This window comes from Macrotis lagotis, chromosome 2 (assembly GCF_037893015.1).
Source record: "Macrotis lagotis isolate mMagLag1 chromosome 2, bilby.v1.9.chrom.fasta, whole genome shotgun sequence".
Taxonomy (NCBI): domain Eukaryota; kingdom Metazoa; phylum Chordata; class Mammalia; order Peramelemorphia; family Peramelidae; genus Macrotis; species Macrotis lagotis.
This window is the reverse complement of record NC_133659.1, coordinates 328,364,043-328,390,596: the sequence shown is the minus strand read 5'-3', so window position 1 is coordinate 328,390,596 and position 26,554 is coordinate 328,364,043. Positions and strand designations below refer to the sequence as shown.

Sequence of the window (26,554 nt, the reverse complement as noted above, 5' to 3'; positions counted from 1 at the left end):
TTAATGTAGTATACAAAACTTCAGCTAAGTCACCATCTTGTAATTTTAAAAACTTATTTTTTCTCTTCCTTCAACCCTATTTCTAAATGGTTTAGAGACCTAAACTCAATTGACAGTTTTTGGTTAAGCGTTTTCTTTTCGGGGGTGGCTAGGTGGCACAGTGAATAGAGCACTGGCCTTGGAGTCAGGAGTACCTGGGTTCAAATCCGACCTCAGACACTTAATAATTTCCTAGCCGTGTGGCCTTGGGCAAGCCACTTAACCCCATTGCCTTGGGAAAAGAAAGTTTTCTTTTCTCTTTGCTGCCAAACTCTTTATTTTAATATTTCATATTTCTAGAACATTAGATTTAATTAGGAACCAACAATCTTGTGTTCAGAGCTTATCTGTCATATACTTGCTACCTGTGTGACCTTGAGTAGCTTACTTTATCTCTGTGGGCCTTTGTTTTCCTCATATGTAAAAGGAATGGTATGGACTTAATAACCTCCAAGGACTGAAGTTGTATTCTAGGACAAGAACACATTAGATGCCAGAGCTTTGAATTAGAGGTGGGAGTGGGTTGAGCATGAAAGAACATGCAGACAAATAGACATACATGTGAAGAGAGGAAGAAAACAAACGCCTGCTTGTATTTCACCCAACAAGAAACTACCCATCTGATAGAGGTGGGGCTGTTCTTACGCTAACTGCCCTTGGTCTTGGGATACCTGCCTTGTGACAGGGGCCTGCTTCTCTTCTGTCTTTGGGGGACATTCAGGACAGAGTGACTGCTCAGAGAAAAGAACCCCTCTGTGTGTGGTGTGTGTGTGTGTGTGTGTGTGTCCTGGCACTGGATTATGGTGGCTTGGCTTGTTCTGTCAGCCACTAGGGATTGGCACAGGGAGCTTTCCCCATTCATTATTTGTGACCTGAGAGGACCAAGATGCTGACAGCATGAACATGAAGTCAGTTCCTCCCATCCTTTGTCCCTCTGAGTGAAGAGGGTGGCTGTGCACTCCAGGAAGGAACCCTGCTCTGGTTCTTCTATGCTAGGACCTCCCCGCCACCGCTTCTTGTCATACATGGGCTGTCTTCCTCTGTTAGACTGCAAGCTCCTTGGGGTCAGGCAGTCATTTTTCCTTGTCCTGTTAGTGCTTAGCACTGTCTGTAGCACGTGTTTATTCCCTGAGATTAGTGTACTTTTGGCTCACTTTAAAGAATACCAGAATTGTGATCCCACTAAGCTTCAATTCAGTAATGGTCCTCCAGGCTGCCATCAGTGACGTTGTTAAGATACATTAGAGGAGAAGGGGTTTCTTTAGAGGATCTCAACATTTGGCCTTCAAATATTCATTAACTTAAACCTGGTTCCAAGTCTGTCCAGTAAGAAATGGACAAAAATACACTTGAAACCTAGACAGAACAAATCAGAGAATGTCAGAGGTTTCTGGGGCTCTGATTTTTGACACCATTTCAAACTTTTCTTTTCTCACCCGATCTCTTGTAGGGTAACCAGGAGCCAACAGCCACTCCTGACGCCATGGTACAGCCATTTACCACCATCCCGTTTCCACCACCTCCACAGAATGGAATTCCCACAGAGTATGGGGTGCCACACACTCAGGACTACGCCGGCCAGACCAGTGAGCATAACCTGACCCTTTATGGAGGTACACAGACACATGGAGAGCAGAGTACTAACACGGCCAGCACGCAGAACGGAGCGCTGACGGTATGTGACTTGGACAGCCATGGATGCGCGGAGCGAGGCAATGCCCACCAAAAGTTTACTTCATGGCTGTCACATATAACCCTGGAGCCTTTTGCATTTCTCATTCTTCAGGATGTATGCATGCATAGCCAGTCTTGACACAGCAGCCTGGTCATTAGCCTTCTTACTGTGTCTCTTCTAGACTATTCTCAGGAACATGCTAAATGTAGCCATTTCTTCCAAGACCCCTAAGCAGATAAGTGCACCATGAGGCTGACTTGGCTCACAACTCATTTCTGGAATGCTTTGAGTTTTACAAAGTGCTTTTCTCAAAACTGTTTTTGTGTATGTTATGTAAGCTACAGATGAGGAAGCTGAGGCACAGAGAGACTTAAGTGACTTGGTGCTGAGTCCAACCATTGGTAAGTGTTAGTGCTGGAACTCAAACCCATGCCTAAACTTCCCTAGCCAGTGTTCTTGCTCCTCTGCATGGGGCTTTAGTCTTAGAAAGAAACAGAGCTTTGAGGCATAGGGGTTCAGTTTGGGAGTTATTGTTACCTGTTTTCCTTGTGAAAATACTGACTTTTTTCTGCATCTATAATTTTAAAAAGAAAATATAAGTAATCATAGCCCTAGGTGGTTTGAACATTTCTGAATATTGTTTGACTCAAGTCAGGTGAGTAGTAGCAAGTTATTTATCATTACACTAGAGATGGAGCCATCATTATTTATTTAGGTACTATGGACTCAATCCCCCCAGAAAATTGTTTCATTACTTTCTCCCTAGTATGGATTGCCCACTAGGAGATTATCTCAACGAAAGCTTTTATCCAATTCCTAAGCCACTTGTTAAGATTTAGGCTCCTAATAAAGAGCCTATGGTGGAAGCTTCTGTTGCATGGGGATGAATTTAATCTCCTAATGCTTTCAATTATCTTTTTACTTGAAGTTGGACATAATAGAAATTTTTACATAAAAATGCTTAATATTATGCCCTTCCCCTTTGGCCAATAATATTTCAACACACAAAGGAGATGGTCTCCAAAAATACTTGATGACCTCCCTCCAGACCTTCTCATCCTGTGTTTTCCACACATTTCCATAGAAGATTACTTTATTAAGAGGCTCTTATAGGCTGCATACTGGAACAACAAAATTCACTTCCCCTCTAATTCCCTATCATCAAAAAACCAGTCCCTGCTATCAAAGAGGTTATAGTCTGTCAGTAATCTCTGACAGAATTCTTAATGTTAATTAAAAGTCTTTAAGCAGGGGCAGCTAAGGGACAGAGTACTGGCCCTGGAGTCAGGAGGATCTGAGTTCAAATTCAGACACTTAATAATGGCCTAACTGTGTGACCTTGGGCAAGTCACTTAACCTGCCTTCCAAAAATGAAAAAAATCTTTACGGAATACCGTTCTATAAAGAATACAAATCTGTTGATAAACTTTTGGAAAATCTTAGGTTCTTCTAAAGGAGTAGTGTAACTTCACAAATAATATAATTATCATCGGATAACATAGGGTCTAATAATCTTTCCAGCTTCACATACGCATAATTTCATTTAAACTGAACTCCTCCCTGCTTAGCTGCTGTTCCTTGACCCTGAACTGGGTTTTCTCTCCTCTCTTTCTTGGCCTGGGCCTACTTCTCTCATTCAGCTCAGGCCTAGAACATGGGCTTTTCTCTTCCAACTTTTAAATTCCTTCTTCTCCTTTCAAGTCAGACTTCAGCAGCATATTCTGCATGAAGCCCTCTTCCCCTTATCCTCAGCTCCAAGAGGTCTCTCCTCTTGATTGTCTTGAGCAGTTTGCTCATTTTGCATCATATTTATTTGTGCATGATAACCTTTTTTTTTATATTTATGTCCTGTGTCCAGTATTGGGCTTTTTTTAAAAAATTTTTTGCAAGGTAAAAACTGCGCCACGTAGCTGCCCCCAGCATTGATCTTTATAGTTAGTAACAATTTGTTAGAGGCAGCTAAATTTGTTAGGCACAATAAATGGAGCACCTGCCCTGGAGTCAGGAGGTCCTGAGTTCAAATTTGGCCTGACAATTAATTGCCTAGCTGTATGACCTTGGGCAAGTCATTTAACCCCATTGCCCTGCAAAAAAACAAAAACAGTTTGATTGAAAATTCGTCTGATGATAGTAGATTTTGAGTCCATTGAAGTTGGTGGTTTCTATAAATTCTACTAAACACGACTTACTTCATTTCTAGGCTTATGAACACAAGGTGCATTGTTGCTGTACTTCCAAATAACTTTTTTGAGTGGTCATTAACCACAAGCCAATCTTTGTTTCCATTTCAGCAAAAAAAAAAAAGATAAGAATCTAAAATAAATTCAGAGGCTCCTAATCTTAGAAGGAATTGTTCATCCCTTTGTGCGCCCATCCCTCTCCCACCCTCCACCCCACCCCAGTCTTACCCCCTTAGTCTTTCTTATACTTTTCTCATCCATGTCATTGTACATTGTGGCTGAGACATCTACTCATGTATGTGTATTTCTGATAGCAGGGAATAATGGAAGCTCTGACCCTTGACAGAAACCTTTGCCAAGCCTTCTATCAACTTCCATATTAGGAGACATTTCCCTGAGCTCTGACAAGGAGCCCTGCGTCATGTCAACCCATTGCAGCTCTTAAAAAACCAATTGAATACGAATAGGAATCTTTGTGCATGGACACTGGGGTTTTAATAGTGATAGAAATAGCTCAGGAAAAATGGGAGCCCATGTGACAAGACCATAAAGAGAAAGGTCACATAACTGCTCTAATTTTGACAGTTAGGTAATATTGGGAAATCATAGAGAATCATTGAGACACTTAAGTTGGAGACTTTTTTTATTTATTAGAGGTGGTATGAAAAAACCTTGATTCAGATCCCATCTATGCCACCCATCAGCTCTTTGACCTTGGACCTTGTCACTTAACCTTGATGAATCTTAGTTTCATTAACTGTGAAATTGGGATGATAATATCCAGTACTTTCCTTATTTAGAAGATTGCTGAGAGGATCATAAAAGGTTGTGTACAAAAAGTGCTTTCTAAAAGTGATCGGTGGTGATGACGATAACAATGATGTTATATAAACTCTGTCAGCAATGTTGTTAGCCAGAAAAGTGAAACAAAGTTAGGAGACCTGCTTTTTATTGCTGATCAAATTACTAACTTGAGTAAATCGGCTTAATTTTCAGTATCTCCTGTTGTATCTATCTGTACAATGTGGAAAATTAATTTTTATGATCAATACTATCTAAATTCATCCAGTGAATATTAAACTTTCTTATCTCTCACTCCAAATAAAAGACAGCACAGAGACTCTCCTTTCTCCTTAGATAAATAATGTTGAGCAAATATAAACAGAATATAGCTTTAGAAAAACAGTTTGTATCTTATTAGATAACATCGTAAAAAGAGACCTAGCAATGAATACTTCAGAAATAATTTCCAAAAATAATCATCTCTATTGGCTTCTGCTGCTAACCTTAGGCTGTATTATGAAATCTGAAGGATTATGCCCATTTCATGGCTTTTGCTTAGGTCTAGGATAGGAAAGGCAGTGTCAGCTGGTCAGATCTGAGCTTTCAAATTGTGCATATTGTTGGCTCCTTGAGGACTAGAAGAGGTTTGTTCAGTCACATTTTAAAGCACCTACTGTGTGCATTGTGTGGGTCCTGTCTTCGAGGGGACCAGGGACAGAACATGTTCAACAAGAAGGAAATAAAAAAATCTGAGGAGGTCGAGGGCATTAAGCATCCCTGATATAGTAGCCAAGTTTTACAACAATATCATGCTTTTAGAGAGAGAACATAGATTCTGAGAGTGGGGGGGGGGGGACTTTCCCTAGGCAGTGGTCAGGCTTAGGTCAGTCCATAAAAGTGAGCCATGAAATGCCCCAGGGGTTATCATCGTAATTCTTCCGGGTAGGGAAGAATGATTATTGACTTTGAACTCATTACCCTGGAAGCATACACACCAGTGACTCTTTTTTTAATTGTTTTTTTATTAAAAATATTATTTGAGTTTTCACACTAGTGACTCTTGAGAAATTTTTGATCCCAGTGTTGTCCACCCTTCCTGGTTCTGCTGGACTGTAGGGTGGGAGGTGGCTTCCATCCTGGCCTCTGGGCTACAAGGGGCTGGCAGAAGGCATCTGGCTGGGTCAACTGGGACCACCACTCTTTTACTCTTTAAGACCCCTTACAAATAGCTCCGCCTCACAAAATGGGCAGCGGTGTGCCCTAGAAGATGACATTTCCCCTTGGCCTAAGCACTCTGAGAAGACTGTTGTGGTAGTTTAAGGATCTTTGGGGACCAGCAGAATGCCCAACTCCAAAGGGGAGTCCTCTTTACTCCAGGGCTGCAACCATCATGTTTGATTGTTGTCTAGAGGCAGGCACGGATGCATCTTCATTGCCCAGTTATTCTAAACCATGCCAGCACAGCCCTTGAAGCAGTTGCCTTTATTTCCTTCCATCCTCCCTCCCCCACCTCCCAGGGCACTAAGGGGCTGGGCTCCCTGAGACCATGTAAGGCAGGGGGAGGGCCAGGTTGGGTCAGGCTGGACCAGTCTCTAGGTAAGGATGCTGTCTTCTTAATGAACACCCTGCATGGGCCTTGGCTGTTCTCTCTTACCTCTTACCTCTGCCTTTCCTGATTCTGATTCACTTTCCGTGAGGTGAAGGCCAGTATCAAGCTGTCTGTTCCTAGGCTGCTTTGCAAGAGTTTATTTTGGTGCCTGAGGAGGAAGCTCTTCCTGCACAGACAGTGAGAGAACCCTTCCTTTATGGACAGCTGGTTGCTGGACCCTCTAAGGCTTTGCAAATCTCAGGTCCCCAGGTGGTCGTGCCCCACCTGTGGCTGAAAGGCTTCCTAGGAAGCAGAGGGGTTTGGCCTCCTGGCAGTGGACAAGGAGGGTTGTGTTCATCTGGACAAGAGTTTGATGAAGTGAATAGGAAAATCAACCAGAACATCCCTGTCCCTTGCTTAATTACTGAGAAGGAAACAGAATCTCAGAGAGATGTTGTCATCCTACCTCCTTCATAGAACCAGGAGGTGCGAGGGGCCAAAATCAAATCTTGATCTTATTGCAAGCCCAGAATTCTACCTGTTGCTCCCCAGCTGCCTTGAATCATTGCAAATGCTTGTGATGATGATGTGTCTGATGCAGCCTGAGCTGAGATGGCAGGACACTCACTCTCACTCACCACGTGCATGTGCCCCAGAACATGCCTGCTACCTCCAGAAACAGAAGGACTCTCTGCATTCCTTGGGCATCCACAGCCAGCACTTGAGCCTTCCCACTATGGAAAGCAAAAACATTCCATGGAGAGGGAACCCTCAAAACAAAGACAGCAGAACCAACCCAGCTGGGGGAGGGGACTGAGTCCATTTTGCCCCTCCTCTGTTCTCCTGGTAACTTGGTTTCCAGGCCCCTTGGACTTCAGACCATTCTTTGAGTGCCCACTCCTGCCTCTATGACCCTGGGCACTCACTGAGCCTCCTTCAGTCTCAGTTTCCTCCTGAGGATAACAACAGCTCCTGTCTCATAGGGCTGTTGGGGCTCTCAGATGAAAAAGCTTGGTTATGCTCTGAAGTGGAAGTGACCTGAGGTCAGGCCCTTTGTACTCTGATCCAAATACATCATCTTGAAGATTGCCATGCATGTACTTTGGACCCTCACTCTGGGTCAGAGATTCTGAATTTGGAGTCCATGAACTAGTTTTTAAAAAATAAGTTTATATAATATGAAAATATATCATATTTTTGTATATCTTTATAAATAACTTTCCCTTTTTCATCCTATGTATTTTAATTGTTTAAAATACATTCTTCTGAGAAAAGGTCTGTAAGATTGCCAGAAGGGACCCAGGACAAAGAAGTTAAGCCCCAATCTTTCGTCTACTTCTCCCTGCCCTTTGCTCTGGCTGACCCTGGTTTTTCTCCCCTCAGGTGCCCTGTGTTCCACCCAATCCCTCCCTGGTCCCTGGTGTGGAATTCCCCCCACATTCCCCTGTTACAATTCTCAATTTTCTCTGTGTCTGTCAAGTTCCTGCCCTCACCTGGCTTCCTCTCATGCTCAGTAGATCATGGTGCCTTCTACTTGAAAACTGTTTGACGCAAGGTTCCTCTTCTCCTTTCAAAATCTCTCTAGATCTGATTCCTTACTATTTCTTTTGTTAAAGAGGAAATATCTTTTCCTTTTAGACTTTTCTCTTCCTCCTTCCTCTAAAACCTCATTCTATTAAGTTTCTTCTTCCTTCTTGAATTATAGAATATTCAGGTTTCCAGCTTTGAGGTGGAGACTGGAAATCTTGAGGAGAGAAGAGCAGGGTTTGACAAAAGGAAGAATAAGATAGCCTTGCTGCAGTGAGGACACAACTGAAGTGGGATCACTTTCAATGTATAATGAATTCAGTGAGTGTGAGGGTATTATTTTCTTCAGTTCCATTCTGAGTGGAATGGATATGAGGCAAAAAGGGAGTGAGAGTCAACTCCACCCCAACTACCAGCTCACCATCCAATCTAGATTTTGTCTCAGAGGGACATGCCCAGCAACTAAGTGTGGTGATGGCTCAGAAATGATGTGGAAGCTGCATCTCAGGCAAGCAAGATAGAAACTCTTCCTGGAGAAGGGACTGAATCCAAGATTCTGGTGGAAGGAGACAAGAGAGGATATCCTAACTAGAGTGCTGGCAATGTGGGGTGGAGGCAGCCAGGGGATGGTGTGATTCTGGCTCTAGGCAGGAGGGAAGTGAGTATTTTGTTGAGTGCCTGCTGGGTACTGGCACTTTTTACTCCTTCCATCAACCCAATAAGTACTCAAGGGAGAGATACTGTTACTCTCCCCATTTTGTGGTTGAATTTACTGGGGCTTTCAGAGTTTAAATGACTTGCTGAGTAGGTAAGTGTCTAGAGCCAAATTTGAACTCAGGTCTTCCTGATTTCAAGCCCAGTGCTCTATTCACTATGCCACCATCTTGCAAGATGATGGAAAAACTCCTCTTGAACCCTATGGAAACTTGCTGTGATTATTCAAGTTTCTTACCCATGAGTTCTTAAGGCAGCTCTCCATTATTCAGCCATCACATCCTCTCAGGGTGTACGCCCTCATGGGGCGTACCATTTTCCTGCCCAGATGACTTGAGCTCATTTAGAGTCCTAGTATTAACGTGATCTCCATAAAGACTTCTTAACCATGTGGGAAGACCATTATCCTTCACTCATTTTTGGTTAAAAAAGAAACAATAGAAACTGGGTTGTTTTCATTTGTCTCTGTTGGAAGCACTTGTTTGTCTTTCCATCGGTCAAGGATTGTCTTGTTCCCCCTTATTGAACTCCCTTTCTGTTGTTAGCTGGTTTAGTTACAAGGGTACCTACTTCCTGAGCAAGGAGAGATGGCCTCTTCTCCCTCCAGACTCTCACAGAGCCACCTCTTTTATGGTTTTATCCCATTGTGCGTGTAGTCTATTTCTTTTTGTACATAGCATGTCCCTTGGTGTGTGGTGCAAGTTCCTAGAGGAAAAGGACTGTCTTAATCATCTTTGCCTCTCCTTCAGGATTTTGCATGACTCATTGCATATAAGGATTTAATAAATGAGTATATTTTGAATAAATGCTGTTATAGTGGAATCTTGGGATCCAAGAGGGAGGGCATATGAAAGGTCATTGAATCCAACCCATCCTGAATCATTTAGCCCTGACGTTCGTGACTTTCCAACACAATCCTTTCTGCTTTTGGAATGACTCTTATTAGAAGTTTCCTTTCTTTTATGTGAAGTTCAAACTTCTCTTTGCAACTTTCATGCTCTATTTCCAGTATTTTTTGGCTAGGCAAGGCTAGTCTAATCTGTCTTCCACATGAAAGCCCTTCGCTATTTGAAACTAGATAGCCCCCTTAATATCTTTTCTCCCCAGGCTAACCTCTCAGCTCCTTCAACCAGGCAGGACCATTCACTGCTTGCTCTCCTTTGGATACTCTCCAACTTGTTAATGGTCTCCCTAAAACCAGGGGCCTGAACTGAATATAATACCCCATAAGCAATCTTCAAGGGAGGTCACTGTGGCAGAAGAGAATGTGTCCTGGGGTGCAGGGAGTAGGGTGACACCAGCCTGTACCTAGAAGCTACAACTGGGCAGCAGAAGGCAGCAGAGAGCCACCAAAGCTTTCTTAGCAGAGGGCCAGTGGGCTGCCAGCCTGGGCACCCGGGGACTGACCAGGGAGAAGGACTCCAGGCTGGGAGACCAGCAGGCTGTTGTAATAGGCATATAGGGTGGGCAGGGCCAGGAAGTCACTTATGATGAAATCTGCTGTCCACCTCTTGATGATGATGAGCTCAGTGTAGATCGGGACACACATACACACAACATAGACACACACACACACACACACACAATACGTATTTCTATCTATGAATGGGAATTTGTTTTCCTTAGTATATGTGTTTATAATAGGGTTTTTTTAAATTTCTTTTTTTAATTTCTCAATGTGGAGAGGGGGGAAAGGAGCTTTTGGGGGGGAGGGGGGTCTAATTTTTACAAAAAGGAACCAGGTTCTTGTGACTTTGTCTTAAAGAGTGAAATGATCCTTAAGTGGACAGTTTTGGGCTGTCTGCGATGGAGAATACCATCTGTATCCAGAGAAAGAACTGTGGAGTTTGAACAAAGAAATTTAGAAAAAAAAATCTATTATCTTATTTTGTAATTCTGCTATCTCTTATACTTTATGTCTCTTCCTTAAGGATATGATTTCTCTCTCATCACATTCAATTCAGATCAGTGTATACCATGGAAACAATGTAAAGACTGACAAATTGCTTTCTGTGAGGGGTGGGGGAGGAAAGTAAGATGGGGGGAAAATCATAAAACTAGTTTTCCTTGCGTTTAAAATGTTATAGAAATAGGATGCATGTGCAAATTAATCTTGCCTTTCTTTAGATATTATTTTTGATTAATTACTGAGTCGTTTCATTGCTGTTCTTGAGTCTCTAAAATATCTTACCCAGAAGTTTTGAGGTTGGAAACTCTTAGGTTCCTTCTCATACCTATCAGATTGTCATCTTCTTTTTTGTTTATCCTCAACGGTTGTTGGGGAGACTGGGGGGAAAAAAACCAGATTAATGTCTAATTGGTGGTGCTGAGAACTGCCGTAGCCATTCTGGAAAACCATGCCCTTTGGCTGTACCATACTATAAGACCTGTGTTCTTCAGAGGAGAAAGGGCACATGGATAAAAACAATTTATATTAGCTCTCTTTGCTATAGCTAAGGGGGCCACCCATCTACTAGAATGGCTTACAAAGTAGGTAGGATGTTATTGTGCTATTAGAAATGACAAAATGGAAGGTTCCAGAGAATATTTGAAAAGATTTAGTTGACTTGATAGTGAGTGAAATAAATAATTAGGAGTACAATTTATATAATAACAATAATTGAAAGAAGAATAATTTTGAAAATCTTGATGTCCATTCAATTATTGACAAAGCTGTGGTGCCAGGGGACTGATGATGAAGCATGCTACCTTCCTTGAGACAGAAAAGTAATAGATCCAAGATCTAGCATAAGACATGGTCAGTGTGGGGGTTTCTTTTACTAAATACATATTTGCCACAAGGACTTTATTTTTCTTTTCTTTTTTTCTAGTGGGAATAAGTGGGGAGGTAAGAGATGAAAAGAGAAGCAAAAGAAAAAAAAGATCGTTTTGGGGGGGCTAGAAAATAAAATGAAGCAAAGAAGTTGGGCAACTTTGAAAAACAAAAAATTGAATTTTAAAACCTATACATAATAGAAATCTGCAGTTTCATGAACAGTTGCCTTTTTCTGTTCAAGTAAATATATGACAATGACATTTTATTTCAGTTCTTTTAAATTAAGAATTTTAAAATAAAAAACTCAACCCCCTCCTCCAAATTTTTGTAGTTGATTCTTCCTCCCCGTCCATTTTCAGATGAAAGCTCTCTTGATCAGCTCCTCAGGTTTTTTTTTTTTTACAGGCCCCTGTTTATGTAATAAATACTTGAATAAGAGCCCTATAGCTTAAGCACAGGTCCAAACTAAATTCCTTTCTCAAATGGTACCTTTTGAACCAGTTATTCATTCCCCATATTTTCATTTCCCTTTTAAAGGCCCTTGCCTTTAATTAGCAGCTGGAATAAGGGACGTTTATCTTTCTTCAGGTTCTCATCTCATACTTCCTAATCCCTAGCAATATTTTCTGGGTTCCTTCTTCTAGCCTTGTTTGTTCTGCCCCGACTTTAGAAGTGCTTCTCAGATGTGACAAGTCTTAAGAAGGAAAGTTGCATATCTGATTTGACACAGTGGTCTTTCTTCCTTGCCTAATTTGGATCACATTCTTTCACCCCCAACTTCTTTGTAATGTAGACTTAGATTCTTTTTGGATTATTATTTCTCTTTTGTTTCCTCATTAAGGACTTCTGTTCTTTCAAGATTCATTCTCCCTGTTAAGTAATGTTAAAAAAAATGCTCCTTGTTCTTTTCACCTTTTTCTTCAAATTTTAGCCCAGTTACTTAGGACCGTTATTTTGTTTGGTTAGAGAAACACAAGCATGCAGTATGGTCTCTACAGATCACTGAAATGCTTTCCTTGCCTTTCATGTGCTGAAGCTAAGATCTTTAGTTCCTTGTCATGCTTCCTAACTCATCTAGGCTAAATTATTTATGCACTGGGGGCTCTTAAAATAAGACTTTTTTTTAATAATCATTTCCTTGCCTTTTTTCTTAATAACTGGTGCTACTTGTTCAGATTTGATCTGTAATTGTTAGATGCCTTGCCAGCCACCTTCTGCAAACATTGCGCTTGCCCTCTGCTCTTGTTTCTCAGAAGGCCCTCCATGGAAACTTCGGACTAGTCCTCTTGATCCCAAACCTTCTTCCCCAACCTTGTCTTACTTCTGCCTATCTTCATGACATCTTAATGGGTAGGTGGGAGTTAGGAAAATAGAATGATCTCACTTTTTGATGTCTTGAATTTGAGGTGGCAGTCTGATGACTACTAGGTTGTGCAAGGAATTCCAAAAGTTAGATTGGGGGCCATCCCAAAGAAGTCATTGGGAGTTTCACCCGGGAGAGACCTTAGGAGTTGTGGGGTCCAGTGCTCCCCTTTGACAGCTATAACAAGTTGCTATTTTCAGAATTGATAAACTGGCTGATTAAAACAGGCAAAACAAAGACAAATTAACAGTGGCCTTTTAGAATCGGGCTACTGTTCTTTCTCTGTGTTCTTCCACTTTTCATGGCTTCAAAAACATATCATTGAGGGGAAATACTAAGAAAGTATCTGCAGAAACAGAAGACTTATTCAGGCCCCTCATTTACATTCAACAAGCAAAACTTTGGGGTTGAGACCTGAAGAACTTTGAACCCCAGGACTCTTGGAGGTCATTGGACAGACAGACACTGCAAATGCTGTGTAGTATCACCAAGCTCAGTGTGTATGTGTGGGGGATCCAGATGAAAGATAACTCCTGCCCTCAAGGAGCTTACAGTCTAAGAGACTCTGCACAAGAAGTTAAAAAGAGATGGGGGAAAGGAGGAGGTGAAGGTTCCCAGGGCAGGGGATGATGATGGTGAAGTCCTGACCAAGGATTTTGTTAATAATCATGAATAAGAAGTGAGATCTCTCCCAAAAGGGGACCAGTTGTGGGCCCGGAAAGTGGGTCTAACACAAACCCCCAGCCAACAGATGAAAAGCTTTCTTTCTCCTGGTCCCTCAAAGTGAAGAAAGAAGCCTTCCCTCTCTGCATTGCTGCCCTCTAGAACAGCCAGGAGAGTCTGGGCAAGCCCTCTGCCTCCCAGGCGAGGGGTCAAATGCACAGCAGGCCCACAGCAGCAGGGAGTACTCAGCCATGCAGGGACACAGGCACCCACCTAGTGCCAAAGCCACACATCTAAATGATCTTTAGTGGGGGTAGCCTGAGGTCAAAGAATGGACCCTGAGGCCTTTCCAGGCCAAAGTTGCGGGCTGCCCCATCAAGTGTACCCCTTTTCATGAACTCTTCAGGGTATAAACCCAGTAGTGGTATTGCTGGATCAAAGGGTATGCACATTTTTGTTGCCCTTTGGGCATAATTCCAAATCTCTCTCCAGAAAGGTTTGGATGAGTTCACAGTTCCACCAACAATGTATTAGTGTCCCAGATTTCCTGCATCCCTTCCAACTTTGATCATTGAATTTTCTTTTTAAGAGGGAAGAGAGGGCCCAGGAGACATCAGTTAGCAAGCCTGTACTTGGTGAAGATCCAACAAAGGAGAACAAGAAGGAACAGAGAAGTAGGAAAAAATAGGAAAGAACAGTATCCTGAAAACCTAATTAGAAGAGAGTATCAATGAGAAAAGACTGATCAACCTTGTCCAAGACTACAGAGATATTGAGAAAACTTCATTAGATTTGGCAATTTGAGCGATCACTTTGGAGAGAGCAATTTGGGTTAAAGCATGAGGTTTGAATCCTCGTAGAGTTAAAAGAAGAGAAGGGGGAAAGGAAACCTTTCCTGACATAAGTTCCTTAGCTGTGAAATAAGAGAGTTAGACTAGATGACCTTGTGGGTCTGCTCCAGCTCCAAATGTATGATCCTATTACCCTGGTTTATTTTGGACATGGAGATAGGCTTTTTTTTTTTTAAGTTTTTGTAAGGCAATGGGGTTAAGTGGCTTGCCCAAGGCCACACAGCTAGGTCATTATTAAGTGTCTGAGGTCAGATTTGAACTCAGGTCCTCCTGACTCCAAGACCAGTGCTCTATCCACTGTGCCACCTAGCCGCCCCTCTGAGATAGGCTTTTAAACAAAAACCCAACAAAAACTTAATAAGCTAATTTGTGGCCATAAGAATGTATATGATCAATATAATGGTTTAGTGCTCTTCCCTAGAACTGAGTGGTTTTTAACATCTTTAAAATAAAATTAGCCTATCCTTTCTTGTATTTATTTGAGCTGAAAGGGACCCACCTGTTTTCCATAAATTTTTTAAAAATGATAACTGTATTTCAAAAGATGAAGAATGTCAAGCCAACAAAGAGAGAGTGACTTTCCCAAGGTCTCACAAGAAATAGAATCTACACCTTCAGACCTTTGATCCAATGGTCATTCCATTGTACTGTTCTGCAGAAATAAGGACTAGCCTTCAGTAACCTTAAGGTCAATCCTTAGAAAAATTGAAAGCTTGCTGAAAATAGATGAAAAGTTTTATCGAGAACCATTGTGTATAATTTCATCAATATATTTCAGTTCTGAGATTGACTGATAGTCAGAACGTAATCTTCTCTAAGGAGATTTTTAACTTGAGAAAGAGAGAAAATAATTTTGTTAGTATGGGAAGTTTTTCCTCTTTGCAAAAAGGCATTTTTGTACCATCTACCCTCATGCTTTTCAACTTAACCATATGTCATTTAGAAACCTAATACAAATGCTTAAAATGATAACAGATGTAGTGGATAGAATGACATTGAAGGAAAAAATAGACATTCGCCAACTGAATATGAAGTTAATACCGTAACCATCTAAGTAGATTGCTCGTCTATTAAGACAGTTTTCTGAACATGTCCATAGATTATTATTATTATTTAATCATTAATCTCAACCAGTGTTCCATATATGGAAAACTTTTGATTTATGTAAACCTTCACTCTGTCTAATAGATTTGTTTCAGAAAAGTTCTGTTTAAATTAAGCTTCTAGGGTGGGCTAGGTGGCACAGTGGATAAAGCACCTGCCTTGGAGTCAGGAGTACCTGGGTTCAAATTCAGATCCAGACACTTAATAATGACCTAGCTGTGTGGCCTTAGGCAAGCCACTTAACCCCATTTGCCTTGCAAAAACCAAATAAATAGAGAGATAGATAGAGCTCCTAAAAATCATATCCTTTCTTTGATTCACATTAAAATATTAGATTCCTTAATTTTATTTCTAATTGAAATGCTTTAGTTGTATCTCGGGACTGGCTAAAATCACTGATATATAAAATACTAGCCAGTTTCTTTAGAGGAGCATGTTTTTGAACAAATTCTTTATGGGATAGAAATAATTGAACCCATATTTATTTTATTTGTGCATAAATGTTTTCTAAATTCAATACATTAGAACAATGAAATTTGGCATATTCATATAGGATGTTGCATTGAATCTTTAATATTATTTTGCACCTGGGGAGTCTTTCATCTTTTTTGTTTTTATTTGTTTGGATACCTTTGTTTTGTATATCATCATTGTATTCATTCCTGACTATGCTTCTCCCACCTCAACAATCCAACTATCCTCCCTTGTAGCAGAAGTGAAAAGGGGCGGGGGTTGGGGGGGGCTGTACCATCTGACAGTATATATAATATCCCAACGCCATGGTCCACCCATTTTTTCCTAGTGAAGAAGGGGAGAGGTCCATGGTACTATCTTGGAGCAGTCTTGGTCATGATAATCACACTGTGTTCAGTTTCACATTTTCATTCTTTTCATTTACCTTTTTTGTCATCATGTCTCTTGTTTTCCTGTTTGTGCTCCCATGTTTCTCTGAATTCTTCCCATTTGTCCTGTCTTTTAGCCCATATTTCATTACTATCATGCCTCACTCTTTTAACCATTTCTCATTTGATTGATGCCTACTCGTTTTTTCCCAGTTCTTTGTTACCCACTGTTTGAAAAGAGTCCCTTAACTTAGCCTTTTCAAAGTGATTTCTAATACTTTAGCTCATTCAAACCTTAAGGTAATCTTCCAAACTTTTCTGTATAATCTTATATCTACTTTCCCTGTGCTTGTTGTCCTATTGAGAATTATTTCAAAGAAAATCTAAATTCTAACAGTGAGTTTGGATTGATGGTCATCGAACTAAAGCATTCTGGTTTACTTTCAGCATAACATCGCTAGCCACAGTTTGGGCTTGCTTTGCCTTAGTAGATTAGTGGAGAGGTGGGAAACTGTTTAACCAGCTGCTAGTAAATATGATTCTTTCTCAAATTAGATGTAACTTGAGGGAGTTAGAGAAGAGACTGTATATTGGTAAATGAAACTTGATTCTCATGGTTTCATTTAATTCTGTACAAGCTCCCCCTAAGAATAATAGGTAAGGTTACATTTACTTCTCTCTGTTATACATTTTGTAATAACTTGAAATTACTACAACAGCAGAGTTGTTCTGTAATGTAGTCTTAGAGAAGGGAATAATAATAAAAAAAAAAACTAACACAGAATGAATGTTTATATCATGATTTACTAAGGGATAGGATACCTAATATGACTCAATCCTAGGGGGAAGGTCATTTCAAGTGGATGGCATGGAGTAGGGAAAAAATTCATATTTTAGTGTTTGATCTGTTTTAGTTTTTTGGTCTATATCTGTGGTATTAGCAATCTATTGTACTCTTGGTATAGAAGCTTCCTTCATCAATACAGATTCATCCATACCTGAGACGGCAATGAGTTGCCTAAGGTCACAGAGTTTTATTCCCTAGTTAATGAATTAGAAATATGATATCAAAAGAGCATTAAATCTGGTCCTAGGAGACCCACATTTTAGGCCTGGTTTTGATATTTGCTTAAATTGTTTGACCTTACAGTACTCACTTCAACTCTTTGATCTTCAGTTTTTCCATCTGTGAAATGGGTTTAATTACACTTGTTATTCTCACATGGTTATTATGAATAAAATATTGTAAAGTGTCCTGTTAGTGTGAGCCACTGTCATTGTGGAAAGGTGTTCTTGTCCTCCTTGGCATATGATCCCCAAATGTTCTTTTTGAATGCCATTGTGCCCCAAGACTAACTTAATTACTGTTGGCTTCTTATTCCCACTCTTTCTACTACCCACCTCCCTTTTTCCTCCAATCGAAAAAGGTGGTAGGCTTTGCCATCTTCCATCCTGTCCCTTTCTCCCCCAAATAGTACAAAAGTCCTCCTTGTAGGTTTTCTAAAGGCTATCAAGTGCTATAGTGTCATTTTGGACAAAGAATCAAGTTTCTACTACCTGTAAGAGTAAACTTGGCTGTTTTACAACTGTCTGCTGGGAGCTAGTTTTAGGTTACTCCCAAGTTTTTCCTTTCTTGCCTTCTTGCAAATTTTGTCTTGCTGGTTTTTGTTTTTTGTAAGACTGTGGGGTTAAGTGACTTCTCTGCAAGGAAGTGAACATTTCTATCCCTTTCTTCTTCCATAAGGACAGGAACTTTATGCTAAACCCTTAATCACTGATCCTAGTGTTCCCACTCACCCAGATTAGAACATTTTTCTTAGGCATAAATATAGGCTGCTGTATTTGGGGAGATAGAGGATCCATCCTCAGAAGGAGAAGTCTGACAAACTCCAGACGAGCCCAAAGCTGCCTTGGGATAGCACAATTTAGTAGTGGTAGCCTGCTCTCCAAATGCCTCCACTGAATAAGCTACAAACTTGAGAGCGATTTTTGATTAGCCTTGATTTCCTCTTTCAGAGGTTAGAGGAAGTGATGATCAGAACAATTGCCCTGGCCCAAAAAGAGGAGCTGGTTACTGAAATAAAAATGACAGTTTCCATTTTTGAGACATACAGAGAGGAACATTTGGCATAGGATAGTGACCGTAACTAAGGTCTTTTGGGTGAGGGACCTTCAGTGATTGAAGACCTGATATTTTAAAGGGAAAGTCAGCTCAATGGGGAGGGATCATCCAAACCCACAAGACTCTAAAGAAGCAGGATTTACTGACCAGCCCATTTTTTTTGGTTTATTTTATATTATTACAATAATCTTGTTGTGAGAGTAAACATACACCCCCCTCCCCCAAATAAGATGAGAAACCTCAAGAATAGTGAGAGAGAAAAAAATGTACTTCAGTCTCTGTTCAGATTCCAGTGGCTCCTTCTCTGGAATGAGTTACCTTCTTTAACATAAGTCCACCAAAGACATTGCTTCAGTATTTTTGCCTTAGTTGTTATTACTTCCTCTCACTCTCTTTTATTCCATTCTCTCTCTCCTTTTACCCTGTTCCTGTTCAGAAGTGTTTTATATCTGAGTACCCTCTCCCAGGATCTTCCCTCTCTTCTATCACCTATCCCCCCCCTTCCCTCCCTCCAAACCAACTCATTTTTAAAACACACACACACACACACACACACACACACCAAGAACAAATAACAGACAAAGACGAGTGAGAGATGGGTTCCCTCTTGAAACAGGACCATGAGCTCCAGCACCCCAAGATGTGTGCCAGGAAGAGGAGGCTTGAAAAGGTCCAAGACCCTTCTGGGGACAAATGGTAAAAGAACAGAGAGCGCATGCTACGTGATTGAGGACAGTTATCTCCACCACAGGAAGAAGTAGACAAAAATTGTGGATAGGAAAACCAAGTCAGGTGAGGAACTCCACCCCTGCTGTCAGGCTCAGATGAACAAGGTGTCAGGGACCCTGGTAGCTTGCTGAAATGCTATTGAAACATCCTGGAGGGAGGGGCTTGCAAAGGACCAGCAAATGGAATTCAGATTTTTGGTTCAGTTCAGTGAACTTTTATGAAGGGCCTGGCTTGTACCAAGCACTATGCTAACTGCTGGGAAAACAAGAAAAAGACAATTTCTGCCCTCAGGGAACTTCAAATCTAGTGGAGGAAGACAACACAAAATGAAGGAGAGGGGAGGAGCTGAGGAGAGGGCAGAAGCTGAGGAGAGGGCATGAGAGTCTGTGGAAGAGAAACTGCAGAGGCTCTGAGCCCTCTCCAGAGGAAGACTTTGGGAGGAGGTGATTGTTCTGTCTTCTGATCCCAGAGCAGAAGTGACTAAGGAGTTGAGCTGTTGAATAGTCGGCGTTCTGATGAGCTGAGGCCAGGGGAGCCACAACATGTCCCATGGAGGACTTCAGCTTAGAGGCTAGTGGCCTTGACTTTGAATTCTTGAACATGTTTATGAAGCAGTCTCTTAAGAACAAGTACTCAAAACAAGATAAGTAGTGATTACTATAAACTGTCAAGGATTCTTCTAGAAGAAATAGGCTACAGACTAAGTGTAAGTTACCAGGATGATTTGACAGCTAAAAAGGCTAAAAAAAAGTAAAATTTCTACCTCTTTTAATGCAAAGTAATATACAGAATACTAGATTTGGTAGTTCTGGTATGCTCTGCCCTGGTTAGGCCACATCTCAAGTATTGTATTCGTATTGAGAGCTCTTATTTTAAAAGAGACCATATTGGAGGGTGACCAAAATGGGAGAGTCCTGTAAACTATATCATATGGGGCAACTGGACAGCACAGTGGATAGAGCACTGACCCTGGAATCAGGAGGATTTGAATTCAAATCCAGCCTCAAACCCTTAATAATTATCTAGCTGTATGACCTTGGTTAAGTCACTTAACCCCATTGCCTTGCAACACTGAACAAACAAACAAACTATAACATATAGGAATCCGATAGAAGAACTGCAAATATTTTACCTGTAGAAAAAATGTTGGGGTTGAGGTTGGAGAAGGGGTTGTATATGACAGCCAGCTATCATGAGAAAGTACTAGATTTGTTCTCCTTGGCTTCATTGGTCAGAAGTAGGATCAAAATGTGGGAGTTAAAGAAGGGCAGATTTTTCCTTAGAGAGAAAAACTGCTTAATAACTATTGCTGTCCAATTGAAATAGTCTGTCGCCAACATAGGAGCTCTTCAGAGAGCAGGGAGGAGGGGACATCATTTGTTGGAGAAGTTGAAGACGAAATTCTTGTTCAGATTTTAATTGAATAGATATTCTCTGATACTCCTTCTAGCTCTTAGATTCTGATAAGTCATGTTAGACTAAGCTCTGGAGTCAGGAGTACCTGGGTTCAAATCCAGCCTCAGACATTTAATCACTACCTAGCTGTGTGGCCTTGGGCAAGTCACTTAACCCCATTGCCTTGCAAAAACCTAAAAAAAAAAAGAATAACTCACCCAATACTCTTTGTGAATGTTGTCTGGTCTGGGGGAAAAATGAATGTTTAATGTATTAAAGGACTTTTAGGTATTCATGAGGAAAAGACCAGAACTATTTTACCTACAAAAATTAGGAGAAACACAAGAAGATAAATGTTGAAGACCAATATAAGAAATTTAATAAGGTCAAACTAACTTTATATGGGAAAATTTTATTTGTAACTTTTAAGTATGTTATTGGGTAGTTCAAAAGAGTATATATAGATAGAAGGCTTGGAGTTGAGATGATTGTATCCTAAGTTACAAAAGTATATAGGGAAGGATAAAATGGAGCAAGTTATCTTACACAAAAGAGGTGTGAATAGAACTATTACAGTAAAAGTTAGGATGGACTGAAGTGCAGGCAGTGCACTAACGATCTTACCAGAGCAAGGGTTAAAGAGGGAATACAAATACATTTAGTAGATTATAGAAAGTCTTACTAATTTATAGGGAAATAGAAGGGTAAGGGTAAAGGACAAGGGAGGAACTCTTAGAAGATTAAAGAGAAAGGATAAGAGAGGAATTCTTAGAATGGAGGGATTTGCAAAACTAGATAACTTTGGATGTAAAATGGAAGCAGATTATAAGTGGATTAAAAACCAGATTCTTCCAATATGTTTTTTACAAAAAATACAATTAACGATGAAAGATACATTGAGAGTGAAAATAAAGGAGTAGAATTTATTATGCTTCAGTTGATGCAAAAAAAAAAAAGAACAAACCCCAAAACCAGGGTAGCAAGCATGATCTCAGACAGAGTTAAAGCTAAAATAGATTTAATTAAAAGAGGTAAAGGGAAACTACATTATGATAAAAACAAGTTCAATAGGTAATGAAGAAATATCAGCACTAAAACTAGATGCATTAAGTACTATCACATCCAAATTTTTTAAAGGATAACTTTAATGAAATGCCAGTGAAATAGTAAAATTATATTAGTTGGGGACATCAATCTTCCTCTCTCAGAACTAGATAAATCTAACCAAAAAATAAATAAGAAGTCAAGTTGATGAATAGACTCTTTGATATGCGAGATAAATTAGCTATCTGAAGAGAATTGTACGGGAATAAAAAAGAATAAATCCTTTTTCCAGCGGTACATGATACCTTTACAAAAATTGACTATATTATTAAGGCATAAAAACTAGGTAGTTAAATGCAAAAAAGTAGATATATTAAATGCATGCTTTTATATCATATTGCTCTAAAATGTATTTAATAAGGGACCATGGAAACATTAAAAATTAGTTGAAGCCTAAAAAACCAAATCTTAAAGAATGAATGGCTTAAGGAACAAGTCATTAGAAACATAAAATAATTTTATTAAAGGGAATGACAGTAATGAGATGATGCTGCAAAAGCAGTAATGTGAGGAAAATTTTTATTTTTAAATGTTTCTATCAGTAAAATAGAGAAAGAATAGATCAATGAAATGAGTGTGCAATTTTTAAAAATTAGAAAATGAACAAAGTAAAAATCCTTAAATAAATAGATACCAAATTGGGAATCATAAAATTTTAAAGTGAGATTAATAAAACTGAATGAAAGAAAGCCTTTGATTAAATAAAATTATGAATTGTTTTTATGAAAAAAAATTAGATAAACTTTTGGTTAATATGATTTTTAAAAGAGAGAGAAGAAAACCAAATCTCTTAAGTATCAAAAAAAAAAAGGGTGACTATATCACTACAAAAGAGGAAATAGAATATCTAAAAGAAACTTCTTTTAGAAAAATAAATCAAACAGGCCATAAATGAACTTCCTTAGGGGAAAAAAATCAGGACCAGGTGGATTTATGAGTGAATTCTACCACACATTTAAAGATCAGCTATTATTTGGTATAATAGGCAAAGCAGCCTTAATAAACTTTTTTTTATGAAATTCATATGCTGCTACTTAAACCAGGAAGAGCAAAACCAGAGAAAGAAAATTATAGACCAGCTTCACTAATGATGGATGCAAAAATTGTAAATAAAATACTACTTAGAAGACTATAACAATATATTACATAATTTATATATTGTGATCAAGTCAGGTTTATACTTGGAATGCAGGGATAGTTTAGCATAAGGAAAACTATTAAGATAATTGATTGTATCATAACAAAAGTAGCAGAATTCATATGATCATATCAATAAATGCAGAAAAAACTTGACAAAATACAACATTCATTACTATTTTAAATTAAAAAAAAAAACAAACATGGGCAGCCCCATGGTGCAGTGGATAGAGCACCAGCCCTGGAGTCAGGAGTACCTGACTTCAAATCCAGTGACCTTGTGCAAGTCACTTAACCTCATTGCCTTGTAACCCCCCCAAATAAAAAAAACCACTTGAAAACATAGATATAAATGTATTTTCCTTAGAATGATAAAACCATCAGTAAGGGGATAAGCTATGCTTAGACAACTTTTGTGTATGTGTGTGCAGAGTAGGGAGGGAGAAAGGGAGATAATTTGGCATTTAAAATGTAACCTAAAAAAATTAAATTAAAAAGCAACAACAGCATAAGTACAGGATGACAGATACATGAGTAGACAAAGTTTCATGTTAGAAAAGCCAAGGAAAAAAAGGTTTTAGTCCACTGCCAGTTCAGTGGAAATCCCAAGTATCTACCACTCATCATCCCTCACTAAGGGGATACTTAGCCTAGAGAAGAGGAAAACTAGCTGAAAGGCATGATTGCTGTCCCTAAGTCTTTGAAGGATTAAATTGGTTTTAATGACCCTAGAGACAGACTTCAGCTCCTGATTAAAGACTTGCACAAAGTCTCACTGTCTAGAAGTCCTATAGAAGCCTCTAAGGCTCAGTGGATAGAGCAGCAGCCCTGGAGTCGAGAGGACCTCAAATATAGCCTCTGACACTTGACACTTAATAGCTGTGTGACCCTGGGCAAGTCACTCCCCTTTGATTGCCTTGCATCCAGAGTCATCTCCATCATTTTGAGTCCTATCTGGCCACTGAACCTAGATGGCTCTGGAGGAGAAAGTGAGGCTGGGGACTTAACACAGCCCCCCTCACTCCAGTCCAAGTCATGACTTCACTTCCCTGATGTCATGGCCTTTTCAAAAATGAAAGACAACAATAACCAAAGTCTTATGGACTGCCTAATGAGCTCATTGGTTTTTGCAAGGCAATGGGGTTAAGTAACTTGGCCCAAGGTCACACAGCTAGGTCATTATGAAGTGTCTGAGGCCGGATTTGAGCTCAGGTCCTCCTGACTCCAGGCCTGGTGCTCTATCCACTGTGCCACCTAGCTGTCCCTAATGAGGTCATTGGAAGTGTTCAGTTGGAGCCTGAATGTCCACTTGTTAGAGATATTACTGATGATCTTTCTGTTCAGATAGGCCCTTCAGTTCTTTCTATTTCTTGACATCCTCTTAAGTTTTTTTTTTTAGGTTTTTGCAAGGCAAATGGGGTTAAGTGACTTGCCCAAGGCCACACAGCTAGGTATTTATTAAGTATCTGAGATCGGATTGAACCCAGGTACTTTTGACTCCAGGGCCGGTGCTTTATCCACTGCACCACCTAGCCACCCCCCCCCCCCCCCAAGCCTTTTTGGTCCTGTTGTTAGTAGCCTTATAGTTGCCTATAAGTAACTCATTTTTATTTTTACCGTCATCCTATATTTGACCTATAAAAGAGCTGAATTAACTGGACTGTTTCATCTTTAAAAGTTTTTGCATGGATACAGTGCTGGTCTGGAGTCAGGAAACTCATCTTCTTCAGTTCAAATTCAGCCACAGATACTAAGTAGCACTTAGCAAGTCGCTTAGCCCTGTTTACCTTAGTTTCCTCAGTTGCACAGTGAGCTGAAGAAGGAAATGACAAACCACTCTAGTATCTTGGCTAAGAAAACCCTGAAAGGGGTCATGAGGAGTCAGACAAAGACTGAAACAAATGAAGAACAACAAATTTCATTCTCTTGCCTTGTTCTTACTATCTTTTGTTTTTTTTTCCCCCCTTTTCTTTCCTCTCTTTCTTCCCCTACTTCTCCCTTTTCTCCCCCCCCCCCCCATGTCCATCTTCCTTATTCCTCTTTTCTCTTTCCCTCACCCTACTCCCAGATGATAGAAGTGCCCCATAGAAATGTGGCTTTCTGAACTTGTAAAGCACTCTAGAAAAGAGTTATCATTCACTGTGAAATCATAGAGACAGTAGAACATGGAAGAGGTGATGTTGTAGATAATGTCCTGATTAACAGAGCCTGTATTGGAGTCAGTATGAAGTATCAGAGCTTTTGTAAACAGATCTTGAGACATCAGAATTCTGTAACCTCCCCTGGAAGGAGTGTCTTGATCCACCCTCTAGTTACCAGTGCAGGCTCTGATAATGGTTATGAATTTTCCTCTATATCGTTGTGCATAGGTATATATGTTCATGCACATGGTATTGGTTATTAGTTGAGAGACTTGAGTCAGATTAAAAAGGCCAATTTGTGCTAAATTGGATGACTCTTACTAGTAAAGAAACCTTTAGAAGCAGTTTCTAGGTTGAGTGTGGAGATCCATTTTTAGCCTGGATCATCAGTACATAGAAAGATTCTGCCAGGCCTCAGCTCAAGGGCTGGGCGAAGGGCAAACATACATGCTTTAGCCACGTGATTCCATCGGGGTAGCTGCTGCCAATGCTCATTCCACACTTCCAGTAAACAGACTCTAGCCTATTCTGTTTCATCTTCTGCCCAGTGAATAAATTAGGTCAAACAATTACCACAAAAGGAAAAACAAGACCTTAGGAGGTTGTTTCTGCAACCAGTAAAGTTGCTTAGCAGCTAACAATAAAAGACTAGCCCCAATCCAGTCATGCCCTGACTGATATTTTCCTGAAAATGGTTAATATCTGTGTTCACAAAAACCAAAGGCCTGAACACTCTCATTTGCTTCCCATCCCTGATTAAACTTCAAGAACTATTCTGACAAGTAAAGCAGTCTAATTAGAATGAGTTGCAAGAGATTCTTTTATTAAATAGGGAATCTAACACTCATCCAATTTATATTATTAAATTGAACATAGCCTTGCAGTATACAATTTTCTATTTCTCTTCACAGGTCTCCTGCATCTAACACCTCCTGTTACTGCTTTAGTTGTCATTTCATTCATTCTTTCACCTCTCTCCTTGGCTGAGGCTAGAATTATAGACCTACTGGGATCACCTTTCCCTAAAACTCAATCTAGTAGTAGATTGTTTGAGAATCTGATGAATACCAGTTAGCTTTTTCAACTTCAGAATGGGCTGGGGGTCCTTTATCCCATACAGGGATAAAGTGCGTCGTGCTAAAATGCATTCTATGGGTGTGTAATGTTGAGAAAATCCAAGGACACCTAGGGATCCTGGGGCTTTCAAACAGAAATCACCCTCCCCATTGAGAACCAGGAGCTTGACATTTAGGACCAAACCAATAGGTTTACTGAGTGCCTCCTGATTAGTGTCTCCCTTCCCAACTGCTCAGATGGGCAGATGGGGCCGACGGTCAGGCCTCCCTCATCTCATCAGTGTCCAGTGGCACAAAGCACAAGCCCATTCCCCTTCTGTTTTGCATATGAGAAAACTGAGCTTCCAACAGGTCAGTTGTCTGACTTATAGTCACACAGATGACAAAGTAGAGATGCTTTTAGAAAATAAAGCAACAGCCAGGAAGTCAGGAGGACCTAGGTTCAAATCTGTGTGACCCTGGGCAAGTCACTTAACCCCAATTGCCTCCCTCCTCTTCCCCTCCCCCTGCAAAAAAACAAAAAATAATACTCTGGTATTTCCTCCTAACCAATAGGTTAGGTAGCAAGTTGTAGAGTGGATAAAGGAGTAGGCCTGGAGTTAGGAAGAAGTGAATTCAAATCCAGCCTCAGATACCCTGGGCAAGTCACTTAAAATCTGTTGGCCTTAGTTTCTTCATCTGTAAAATGAAGATTATAATAGTACCTATCTTCTAGAGTTGTTGTGAGGATTAAATGAAATAATAT

At 40.2% G+C, this 26,554-nt stretch overlaps 1 protein-coding gene across 27 annotated transcripts in view; it reads left to right on the top strand.

Annotated features, from left to right (window-relative positions):
- The window catches only part of RBFOX2 (RNA binding fox-1 homolog 2), a 282,975-nt gene that overhangs the window by 217,453 nt on the left and 38,968 nt on the right, over positions 1-26,554 (top strand). For all 27 annotated transcript variants that reach the window (XM_074226822.1, XM_074226826.1, XM_074226827.1 and 24 more), the window contains one exon: positions 1,490-1,714. In XM_074226822.1, the coding sequence (XP_074082923.1) occupies positions 1,523-1,714 (192 nt within the window). In that variant the 5' untranslated portion in view covers positions 1,490-1,522. The remainder of the gene's footprint in view (positions 1-1,489; positions 1,715-26,554) is intronic.